The sequence below is a fragment of the Rhinatrema bivittatum genome, chromosome 2 (genome assembly GCF_901001135.1).
Source record: "Rhinatrema bivittatum chromosome 2, aRhiBiv1.1, whole genome shotgun sequence".
Lineage (NCBI taxonomy): Eukaryota > Metazoa > Chordata > Amphibia > Gymnophiona > Rhinatrematidae > Rhinatrema > Rhinatrema bivittatum.
In genome coordinates this window covers 181662726-181675632 of record NC_042616.1, presented here as the reverse complement: position 1 = coordinate 181675632, position 12907 = coordinate 181662726, and the positions used below count along the sequence as shown (strand labels likewise).

Here is a 12907-nt window from a genome sequence, read left to right as displayed (position 1 = left end):
AACTCCCCCTTGTGAACCGCCACTCTCTCGGTCTGCAAGGTCTCCATCCGGAAGCACAGCACCTTGAGGGCTGCATTCACCTTTTTTAAATCAAGTATCAGGCGAAACATGACAACATGTCTTCTTTGGGACAACAAAATAGATGGAGTAGCATCCCGTGGAACTTCCGCAGAGGGAACCGGAATTACAGCTCCCAGCACTGGAGACGATCTAGGATTTCCTGTACCGCAGACTGCTTGCTCACGGGACCGCACGGGGATATTAGAAACAGTTCGTGAACGGGCCGAGCAAATTCCAAAGCATAGCCGTTTTCACCACACTGAGAACCCACTGGTCCTGTGTAATCCTGGCCCACTCATAAGAACATAAGAAGAACATAAGAACATACCATACTGGGTCAGACCATGGTCCATCAAGCCCAGCATCCTGTTTCCAACAGCGGCCAAACATAAAATTGAGTCAAACGATCTCCTATAATAGAAACAATGGGGTGGACCGGCTTCGCCTCATTGGGCTGACTTACTGCCGGCCGAAGATCCCCCAGTGGCTCCTCGGAACGGCTTCCGGGCACCCCGAAAGGACTGTCCCCAGTACTGCCCTCAAGGAGAGAACTGCCTCTGAGAACCTGGCATGGCCCTCGCAGCCTCGATCTCCTATCAGATCGAAACAGAGATCGTACCTGAAAAAACCTTTTGGCTTATCCTTGGGCAAACAGAGTGCCTGGTTAGTTCCGAGAGATTGAATCAGGTGTTTGAGATCTTCCCCAAACAAAAAACGACCCTTGAAGGGCAGCGAGCCCAATTGTACCTTGGAGGAGACATTCGCTGCCCAGTTATGCAAATAGAGCAATCTTCGGCCGCCACAGCAGAAGCCATACCTCTAGAGGACGAGTACCAAATCATAGAGAGCATCCGCCCCATAAGCCATGGCAGCCTCAATGTGCTCAGCCCTGTCTGCGTGTTCCACCGATTTTGGAAGGTGTTTCTGCATCTGTTGTACCCAGCAGAAACACACATGCTGCATGAGGCTAGCACAAATTGCTGCTCGCAAACCTAAAGCAGAGACTTAAAAAAATTTGCTTGAGGTGCACCTCTAACTTGCGATCCTGCAAGTCCTTTAATGCCTCAGACCCTACTACATGAATAGTAGTCCTCTTAGTAACTACGGACACTGCAACATCTACCTTAGGGAGCAAAAATACTCCAAGTCCTGCTCTGGTAGGGGATAGAGTTTTCCCATGGGTCTACCAACCTTCAAGCCAGAATTGGGCGTCCATCATTCTGCCTCAACTATCCTCTTAACCAACTTGTGGTTTGGAAAGGACGTCAGGGTACCCCTTATCCCATCAAAGACTGGATCCACTCCCTCCAAATCCTGGTCATCTTGGGGCATCTTGACTCCTAACACCTGAAAAGCCAAAGGGAGCAAAACATCCAGCTCCTCCCTCTGAAGGAGGCATACCACATTCAGGTCATCTGCCCTGGGAGCAGACCCCACCGGGTCGTCCCTTTGATCTGCATCCCCGACTGCCGGATCAACTGGATCCGCCAGTGCCCCTTGGTCAGCGTTCGCCTCCTATCTCCTTAGGAGAAATTCTTTGCCTGCCCGACTTAGCCTGACTTGAACCAGACTCCACCCTCCACACAGGCTGGGCAGTAGGAGCTGAGAATGTGAGACTCCACCACTAGACTGCTGCTGTGCCAAAAAGGCATCGTGGAGTAACAAAAAAATTCAGGTGAAAAAGACCCAACTGCTCCAGCCCCCTCAGGGCATGCTACAGGGACCGGCAGTAAAGGGCTTTCCTCCCCCTCCAGCCCCCAACCATTCCTGAAGTCGGATTGGGCTGGGGACAAACACGGAGGACCCCCCCCCCCCAACTCTCTCCCTTTGACCACGTGGGAACAGGCACCGAAAAAACCAAAATGGCCACCGCTCCCACGCTGGTCGGGTTAAAGCAGCGCCGAACCCCCGGCACACACCCGGCCCTGAATCGCCCGACCTGCGATGCTGCTCCGTGGTGGGAGGACCGCCGGAGGAGCCCTCCCCTCCCTGAAGACAATCGGAACAGAGCCTGCCCCTATTCAGCCATGAACGAACTGCGTGGCACTCAGCACTGTGGGCCATCACGGAGGGGAAAGCCACCAACACACGGGAGACCCAGAGAGCAATAAAAACCAAAAAGAATACAGTACCCCTCGAAAAACACAGCCCATCTTACCGCCAAAATGAGAAGAGAGTCACCTGTCACCTAACTGAAGCAAATACCTTTTTTTTTTTTTAAATTTGCTCATCAAAAACTATCTCCCTGAGATTTAGAGCCTAAAATAAAATAAGGCACATCTCAGGAATAGGGAATCAAAACCCTGATGGAGCCTGCAGTCGCCTGCGCGGCCTAGTGACGGGGAGGGATCTGGACAACCAGATTTACACCCCACGGGCGCACAGACAGGCACACAGAAGGGTAACAACCCCCGGCCCGTCTGCCTCAACCGGATGGGGTAGGACCCAAAAGGATTCCATGAAGAGAAAAATAAAGAAACCCTGGGAGGAAGGCTCAAAAGAAAACTGTAGAACTGCAGGTTTCGCACCCTCTGTCATCTGCTGGAGACAGAGAAATACTGAGGAACTGCAGGTGGCACTGGGTTTATGAAGCAGTGACAGTGAAACTTTCTCTGTCTCCATCTGCTGGCAGGGATGCATAAACCCAGGAGTCTGGACTGATCCGGATACGTACAGGGAATGAAGGTTTTAACTGTTTGAATAAGACTGAAAAGTCTTTTATAGTCACCTCTGACCTGAATAGTTTGTGTCCCGTTCATTAGCTAGGGCTGGGTTATCACTTAAGCTGTATATACATGGCGTTATTGGGTTTCATTTGGGGGGTTGTTGACAACTGTCTGAAAGGAAATTATTTAAGACTCTCACTGCATAGCTTATCTGACAAGAACTGTTACACAGTTATGAGCATAGGAGATGACAGCAAAGAGACCACAAGGCCCATCTATTCTGTCCATTTTCAGTTTCTGTTGTAACACTGACAACATAATCTTTAACTTTACCCTCACTTTCCCATCTCTAAGGTGTTTGCCTCACGTTTTCTAAAATTGCAATGCTGTTTTTGTCTCCCCCTGATCCATGTAGCTGCTACTCCTGTGAAGAAATATTTCCATACATCATTTCTGTGTCTACCCCTTTCGCCTCTTGTTCAATATCTTTCTTTCCTTTAAAAAATGCTCACCTCTTGTCCATTATTTATACCTTTGTGGCTTCATGAAGGTCTATCACCTGATAGACTTTTATCATATTAATAATAATCTCCCATGCAACCATTATCAAATCTAACTGCTATGTGTTTTAACGTTAACAAAATGTAATTTTTAAGAGGTATGTTGTATTGTTTTTTGAATAGTCACTTTTAACTATGTATGTTTTATTGTAAATCGCTTAGACGGACATGCCAATGTCCAATTTGCGGTATACAAAACCTTTTAAATAAATAAATCATATCTATCGCCTCTCTTCTCTAGGGTAACACGTTTAGGTCTTAGGAATGAAAGCTTGATTAGCACCTTGATGCTACAATGGCAACATTTACCTACTGAATACGGGCTCCGATACAGATCTGGTGGCCACCAATGAAAATTTTTTCATCTTTTGGGGAGCTAGCAATGGGAGCTACCCACCTTAATGGAAACTTGCTACCAATCCTGAATGCCATATCAACCAAAGTAGCCATAACAGCATACAAACACCGGGCTGCTCGGTTCCCAATCATTGCTATTTTTATTTATTTTAACTCTGAGCTATTTATTTTATGTCTGAACTATTTAACAGTAAGAGCCCAGCCTTTCATTACCTCCCTGGCACTATCAGAACAGGGGCGGTGTTTACCTGCTTCATGTGGATGTGGCTGGGGAGGTGGCAGTGCTGGATTCAAGTGTGTGAGAGAATGAGGTAAGCTACCACCTGGTATAGCAATCTGGCTCCGTGTCACAAGGAAAAGCTGAATCAATCTTGGATTTCTAACTAGTTGTTTCAACGTATTTTTATACTGAAAAAATTCTCAGAATGCTTTTAAACAAGAGCAGAACCATCAGGACAGATTCCCTTCCTCCTCACTGGAGCTGGGGGTTCACCACAACTCTGCCACTGTGACTTGGTCAACAACAAGAGTTAAGATAACCTTCCCAATTTGAGCCAAATGTCTACAACAGGCAACTTGCAAGAGGTTCTGCAGCCTGTCGCAGACCTAACTAATGATCTGGGATCAGCCAGATTGGGATAGCATGCAAGAGGGAATCCTTGTTTTCATTTGCTTTGAGCAGCAAAGATCAGCTTACCAGAACCCCATCATAGATCCCAGCTTCGCTTGTCAGGAATGCAAACATGACACACAGTAGGGGCTGTTCAACTGCAGTCTCAGAGTGCTGCACATTTCTCTCCACAGGGAATTCTTCTCATCAGTGTAACCAGACAGTGCCATCGCCACCACATTAGGTTCAGATCTCCTGCATATCCGAAAAAAAAAAAAAAAAAAGCAAAGACAAGCTGAGCTGTTTCTTTTCTCTTTTTGGTTACATCTAACAGCTCATTTTAAACCACATTAGAACCAGCTGCAGCGCCATTCTCTGCCTCTTGTAATCATGAGTCAAAGGTTGAGGGGTCACTGGCCTCAGATGCATTTTTCGGCTCTCATGTCTGTCCACCTTCCCTTTGTTAGTCTGATATTATGGGACCCTCCTTCAGCTGGGGTACAAATTGCAGTCCCCTTCCACAATAAGGCAAAGTGCCCTCTTGGTTGGCTGGTAGCCATTACCACTAAGTAACATCCTGAACACCTCCCCTTCTGGGGACCATGACTCATTGTCGCCAGCAAAACTAATGTATCTGCCGTACATTTCCTCCAATTGTGTGTGACTGGGAATAACTCTGGACCTATTCTACTAAGGCATTTATGTCTTCAGCACCTAAACCTCCCATATCACTGGCGTGGAACCCAACATGAATGAAACGCGAGGAAAAGATATATTTTCATTGCAATTACTATATCAGCATTGTCCAAAGATTATTTGCATTCGGTGTAGCTGGAATTCTTGATACAGTTAAAATATAATAGAAAAAAGAAAATCCAGCAGAAAGTCCCTTCAGCATGACTTCCCTGCACCGTGTCTCTTCACGTACAGTATACACAAAGGACAGCCAAAAGCATCAACTGGCAATACGAAGGTCACTAAAACAATAAGGAGGAGATGCTGCTCCAAAGAGAAGCAGGTCCAGGGCAGTATCGATGAAAGGATCCAAAGTAAGCATTGGCAATGCCACATTAAGTTTTACATTTGAGAAGGAACCTGGACTATTGTGATCTTATGCCAGGGACTGAACAAATTCTGGAAACTCTGGGGTTGAGTACCTCAGACAGAGAGAGATACACACACACAAACACTCACACCAGCCCTACCTCTGCCTGAAGAAGCTCCTTTATTCAGGATCTGTATTGCTCGGCGGATATCCAAATTAAAGAGGGCCACAGCAGCTGCACGCTCCCATTCACCTTCCTGCTCCAAGGAACTTAGGAAAGGTCCTACATCCACATCTGTTCCTCTCTTTATCCAGCCACAGAGCTGCAGGGCCAGGCATCTCTCCTCACTTTGGTACCGAATGACATCTGCCTGCCTGTCAGACCCGCTCCAACTGTGCCGGTAGCTTTCTGTTGCTCCTGAAGCAAAAATGCAAATTAAATTCCTCTAGAAAATAGTTTAGTTTAGTGTGGCTTCCAGGAAAACAGAAAAAAATGTACCATAGAATGCTTTGGTCTAGCCTGTTGGCTTAGTAATGTGATCTGCATTTTCATGTGGAAGATCCTCGGCTCTGCACTCTGGGTCACCCAGGGCTGGGGATGCTGAGTCAAATCAAAGGCCGGCCACCCCCTGTGGCCTCTTTCCAACTTGAGGAGGCTCCTTGCTGGGCCTATCCAGGGAGGCTAGGGCCGAGCTCCCATCGCATGCCAGGCAAAAAGAGCCAGCAACACTGGGGACCTTCCTCGACTCACAGGCCAAACACTTCTATCATTTTATTTTTAAAAAGAAAGATGCCGTACACTACTAGAGTACCTCTAGAGACAAGCTACACCCACAGGAAAAATAAAACAATTCACTGCACCCTGAACCATTCTCCTTTCCCAGATCTCCTGGTAAAACCAACAATGCTACTTCCCATCAATGGGGAAACTCTTCCCAACTTGCCATTTACTGCTGGCCTCCGTAGCTCTCCTCCCTATTCTTGTTTTTAATTAGCTTTATTCCTCCCCTGCAATTCTGGGAAGAAAGGCAGCAGAGTAGCATGGCAGAGAGGGAGGGCAGGAAGAGAGAAACTTCAAATACCCCCCCTTTTTTTTTTTTTTTTTTTTAAACAATGCCCAGATCCTCTAGTGTCCCCTATGTGTCAGGAGAGTGGGGGGCCTCACTAAGAGGGATCCACAGCTCTGTAGGGAGACACTGATCCATTCTTAAAGTTACTTTCTATCAGGCTCCATCCTGGGAAGCAACACTACTTGTGAAATCAGCACCAATAGACTGCTGAACCAGGAGCTAATCTGGCTCCACCAGGCCAGGGCTGCACCCCGACTCTGGGAGGATTGTGAACTCCATCTACACTGGTCTGCAGCTGCAGGAGACAGACTACTGGCAAGGACCTATAGCCACTCCCTCTTATGGCCAAGGCTGAGGCCATGAGAGGGGTGTGCCTTCTGTCTCTGGCAGCTGAGGAAAAGGGAAATCCCAAGTCTAAGGACTGGTCTAGCAGGAGAAAAATGAAGCAAGGATGTTGCAAGGAAACTGGGTAGAGGTGCTCAGAATGGAACCAGTCAGGTTGCTTGCCACAAAAGCAGACAGAGACTCAAAGTGATGTGCAAAGTATTCTCTATATTTTGCTTAAAGCTTAAAGGTGTGGGGAAATGCAAAAAGCAAAATCTAAAACTGATAAACAAAAACAGAAAAACTAAAACTATTCAATCTCCCCCACCTGCCAAAATCATTCCCAAAACACTTTCCCAAATCATTACTAGGGTAAAAACTTCAGTACAATAACCCTGACATATCTTGCAGGCAATATTTCCTCATAAAATCCCAGTGTGTTCTTACTGACAGCAGAAGGTTCTGCATCTCATTCACAAGTCATGGTGCAGTACCAATTTCACATGACTAAATTCAGAGTCTTACAAAAGCTCCCCCTGTAATATTCTTACCAAGTGATGACTTCACAATTGCTTTAATACCCGCATATACCAAGAGTCCCTTGTTTCCTGTAGGTTTTTGCTCCGCATCTTCTGTATACTGCTTCATAAGTATTTCAGTGTATAGGAAACAATAGGCACACATGTATTTTAATACAAACAAAACCTTTCAGACTGCCTCCAGGAAAGGGAATAAAAACACAGCAAATTGCTAGGCACAAATATGTCACCATCATAAGAACATGCCATACTGGGTCAGACCAAGGGTCCATCAAGCCCAGCATCCTGTTTCCAACAGTGGCCAATCCAGGCCATAAGAACCTGGCAAGTACCCAAACATTAAGAAGATCCCATGCTACTGATGCTCCGGGAACTTGTACACTTTATTGTCCCCCAAGGACTTAATGAGCTATTCCAAATCATCTCCAAAACTTAATTTCCCCTGAAACGGAAAAGCACCCAGCTGTGACTTGGAGGAAACATCAGCCGACCAATTATGCCTGTGAGTTGACACCGCAGAAGCCATAGTACGCGAAGACGTATGAAGGAGATCGTACAAGGCATCCGCCCCATATACTACTGCCGCCTCCAAATGATCAGCCTGCTCCGACTCCTCTGGGGAGAGCAGTCTGGCATTCAGGAGTTGTTGTACCCACCGGACACTTGCACGCTGCATTAAACTACTGCAAACAGTTGCTCGAACTCCCAGAGTCGACATTTCAAAGATACGCTTGTGAAGCACCTCCAGCTTACGATCCTGAGGGTCCTTAAGGGCAGCCGCCCCAACCACAGGAATAGTTGTATGCTTGGTGACTGTGGATATGGCCGCATCAACCTTGGGAACCTTAAGGAGGTCATCCGGCAGCGGGTACAATTTTTCCATAGCTCTGCCTTCGTGAAGGCTAGCTTCCGGAATATCCCACTCCCGAAACATTAGCTGGAGCAACATAGGATGAAAAGGAAAAGTCCTAGCCGGGGGACGAAGATCAGACAACACCAGATCCACTGTGCCCAGATCCTGAGGCGTCAGCGTCTGACCAGCCAGTATGTCCAACTCTGCTGGGACATGTGGAATCATCGGCTCCAACTCATCTCTACGAAAGAGCCCGAGGACCTGAGGATCATCCCCTTCCAACGGGGCCACACGCTCGGAATCCTCATCCATGTCCGCCTGAAGCGGATCCGCCAGCGGCACCGCCCCCTGGTTTCCGGAACCGGACCCTTCCCGGACCACCCTAATCCGGGAGACCTCAGGAGGATCTGGCCTAGGAACCTGCACGGGAGGAGGAGGGGCCTCAGGATCTCCCATGGGCATAAGGCTAGCTAAATAAGCCTTATGTAATAGTAAAATAAAATCAGCCAAAAAGGGATGCTGGCCCTTTAAATTTTCCCAAGGGGGGTATCCAAAGGAGCTTGGAAAGCAAGAAATAAATCATGGGGAGACCCGGGGCAAACATCCTGCGGAAATAACTGCGGCGGGAGATCCACTCCCCCTGCTGAGCTATATGCATCAGCATCTAAAGCTCCTAAAATGGCCACCGTTCCCGCGTTCCGCAGGAGCGAGACAGGCTGAGAACCACGAGGCAGCATTGGGGCACCCGCACCATGGGACCGATGTGCCTGCCTCCCCCTGCCGCCAGCTGCCCCCGCTGATGGGTCCTCACCCCTGGGAAGACATCGGGAGCAGAGGCTCTCTCTAGAGAGCCGTGCTGCCGGCTCCCCACAGGATTTGCAGGCCAAAGTGTGCGGCAGCACCGCACTGAACAAGGAGGGTAGGCCGCAAAAATAAACCCCGGAGCCCGGGAGGCTGAATAAGAGCACTGCAGCTGCATAAAACCACGTGTTCCGATTCTATTTTTTTTTTTTTTTAATTTGTATTGGCCTCACCAGAGCACAACCTGCGGTTGTCTCTGGGCTGGGGGGGGGGTGGAGGGACTGGCCCACCGGTAAATCCCCCCCAGTCACTCACCGCATCTGCTCCTGGTACACTGGAGTGAAGGGCAAAGCACACAGCAGGCCTACCACCGAGGAGAAATGACCCTGCTCCTAGGGAGGCCCAGCTCTTTATTTTTTTTTTGAAACTTTGTTTCAGCCAAACAAATTTAAAGGACTCCTGACACTGCAACTCTTTTTTTTTTTCTTGTTTAGAGTCAATAAGCCAGGACTGCAGGTTCTGCCACCCTCACCTGCTGGAGAAAGAGAAATGCTGAAGGGACTGCTGGTGGCGCATCCTACTTCAGGGATGTCCTTCAAGTTTTTCTCTGTCTGGAAGGGAGGCATAACCCAGCAGTCTGGGCTGATCTGGGTAAGTACAGGGAACATATTTAAGACTAATCAGAGAAAATTCTTTTTCACTGAACTCACAATAAAGCTCTGGAATTTGTTGCCAGAGGATGTGGTTAGTGCAGTTAGTGTAGCTGGGTTTAAAAAAGGTTTGGATAAGTTCTTGAAGGAGAAGTCCATTAATGCTATTAATCGAGTTTACTTAGGGAATAGCCACTGCTATTAATTGCATCAGTAGCATGGGATCTTCTTAGTGTTTGGGTACTTGCCATGTTCTTGTGGCCTGATGGACCCTTGGTCTGACCCAGCATGGCAATTTCTTATGTTCCTCTTACCTTAAGCTATTGCCTTTTTAGAAAGTTACTGTAAGATACATTTAAATATTAAGCGCATTGGTTAAAGCATCTTTTGTGCGGATATTTATTAGTAACAAGTAACAGTCTTAAGAATTCAAACCTATTCTCACTCATGTTCTGCTGTTTTCCACAGAAGTTCAAAAAAACTTTGCATATTAAACACAGAATACACAGTGCATGAAAATAAATGGTAAAAAAAAAAAATCTATTGGCTAAACTACCTGAAATAACTTACAAAAGCTTCCTTTGGCCATATTTATCCCCACCAGCCAAGTACCCAAACTGTAGCATCACAAGGGCTAGAGTAATAATGAAGTACCAATGATCAACATTTATCATTCAACTAATGCTGGAAATCTCTACAACCATCCCAACACTGTATGTGGCAAAAGACACTGGCTACAGTCTCTTTCCTATAAATAGATTAATCAGTAACTCAACGGCATGGTCCATTATTTACTGTGTCAATGATCCCCTGAACATACCAAGATCATGAGGTCTATAGCAATGATAATTAGCCCTGGACTATAAAATCAGGGACTGTTCATATTTATAACTTCTCCCTATAGTAACACTGTGCCTATATGCCTGACCTCAAGTGAATGACTGCTTTAAAGGATATAGTGCAGGGTGTACCACAGGGACTTCAGATGAGGATCTTCATTCCCAGCCAGAAGGTGATTCCTCCACACTTGTTCTGTATCAAGGCCATACCTGGAGAGAGCCCGTAAGCGCATCTTGGTGGCAATATCCTTTTCTAAAGAGCTGGCCTGTCCTTCCTCCGTACATTCATATAGATGCCTGCCACAGGCCCACATCAAAGATGTGGTGGGACTCCATGCCAAGGAGATCCTTTCAAACACCGTGAAGTCTGACATGGACCTATTTGGAGTCACAACCACCATGCGGTTCTGGCTGGTGGGGTGCCATGCAAATGAGGCAATGCAGTTGTCACACGGCTGCACGCTCCTTTCAATGATTGTAGGCTCTGTCTCATCCCCAATAGGTGTCGGAGTATGCTGCATGTCATACAGCCGAATAATGTTACTGTCCCTGGTTAAGGTAGCCAGCAGTCCAGTCCTGGTTGGGCACCAGGCCACTTTTGTTAACGGTTTTGGTTGCTCTGTAAGAGTCAAAACTGGCTTTTCAAATTTGCGAAGGTCCCATATGGCGACCTGGCCTTCAAAGAAGGAAGCCACACGATCATGGAAATGTGGATCCACAGTCACCCCCTGCACAGCTTTGGTGTTCACAAACATTTTTTGGCTGGTATTCCTCAAGTCAAATATAGCCAGGTTACGATGCATCCCAGCTAAGAGTAGCTTCTGGTCTCTTGGAAGCCAGCAGAGAGAGAGAGGCAAGCATCATTCTGCCCCAGTTCATAAAGCGGTTTTGTTACTACCAAACCAGCCTCAGTGTCAGTGGCTGAAAGCCTAACTTTTTCCATAGGAAGTGTGATCTCTGGAGTGTATTTGCTGCTGATATCCCAAATCAAGACAGAGAAATCAGCCCGGTGTTTATCAAGGCCTGCTGCAAGCCAATTGCTGTCCAGGGGATTCCATGCTAAGGTGTTACACTGCCGAGCATGCTTGGGCACAAATTCCTTTCCTATCAAATCTTTGCATTTTGAGTTATGATCTTGGCCAAGACTTGTGAGAACGACTCTACCATTGGCTTGTCCAACCGCAAGAAGACATTCAGGATCATACTTGGGATACCATGCCATGCATTTCATGTACGTGTGTGTCTGAATTTATTGCAAGCAGAGTGGCTGTTGTTTCTTCTGAGAGTTGCAAGGAGCCCGCTTTCAGTTCGGAGCTGGAGCTCACAGCTGACTCAATGTGATAGAGGCTCAGCTCAGAGTCACAGACCACAAACCTGTCCATGTGATGTGGAGCCCACAGGATGTCAGGCTTGGAGCCACTCATGGCTGCAGCTGCAAAGTTCCAGGAACAATTCGAAAGGTAATGTAAGTTTCAAGCACAATTCATTGGAAGAACCTGTGTGAGGAAAAAAAAAATCTAAAGTCACTGGAGCATTCATTTTCCAACATAGAATCAGAACCAAAAAAGAAAAGCCCATTAGTTTACAAGTTCTTTGGAATAGGAACTTTGCAATTTGTTTTGCACGGTGTACAATGATGGTTCTACAGCAACATTACTCATTATGCAGGACTCCATGGTGTTCAGTTACCTTTATTTCAGAACATTTTTAATTTCCTTGCGAATAACAGAGATAAGTGCAAGCATAGAAAAGTAAAACATATGGACTAGTATATGTTTTCTAGAAACTCTACAAAAAGCATATACATCCATTACCTAGTAGCTTGAGTAGTCTTAGATAAATCCTCATCATGTGACCCAAAAAGAGCTCATTTCTATTTTTAAAGAAAGACCAAAGAATCAAGTACAGTTCCATAGCTAAGGAAGAGAGTAGCTCTGGTCAACAAAGAGACTATAATTCAGTCCCCGCTGAGGGGTGCTGGGTATAGACTACGCTCCATTTATGGAAGATGGTGAGAGAAAAACTCAATCTCTGTCTTCTGGGGTGGGCTGGCACTAACCAGGCTCCTCTCCTCGCAAGCACTTGAACCTTCTGCTGCGGTGTTAGGCTCACAGTTACTGAGCTCAAATTGGCATGCGTCCCATTCTCTTTTCTTATTCATTGAATATTTTACACAGAACCTGCTGTTACAAGAAGTCAAATTCTGCAGCAAACCTAATAGAAAATTATTAAACTTATTTTCTCTCTGGGGTTTTTTTTTTAGACTCTTCATCCTATCTTTTTTTCTCTCCTTTTCTTTATCTGACTGCCCTTTTCTTGGTCTGGCAATTTCTTCCTATTCCTTTTGGGTTTCCAATTCAATAAACCCAGCGACAGTTCAGTTCCTATGTAAACCGGCGCGATATGTATCCTATACAGGAACATCGGTATATAAAAATTAAAAATAAATAAATTCCACTGCACTACAGCCATACCTGGAACTTTTGATTTCCAGTCACCCTGAACTTGTCATGAATGTTAACACGCTTTCTCT

At 46.4% G+C, this 12907-nt stretch overlaps 1 protein-coding gene across 1 annotated transcript; it reads right to left on the bottom strand.

Annotated features, from left to right (window-relative positions):
* Positions 1 to 4419: 4419 nt before the first annotated feature.
* Positions 4420 to 11856, bottom strand: LOC115083244 (GATOR complex protein MIOS-A-like). The gene is given in 6 exon segments (XM_029587053.1): positions 4420 to 4508; positions 5459 to 5716; positions 7244 to 7342; positions 10493 to 11225; positions 11228 to 11611; positions 11613 to 11856. Coding segments are annotated over 6 exon segments (1749 nt in total). The 5' UTR covers positions 11799 to 11856.
* Positions 11857 to 12907: the final 1051 nt, after the last annotated feature.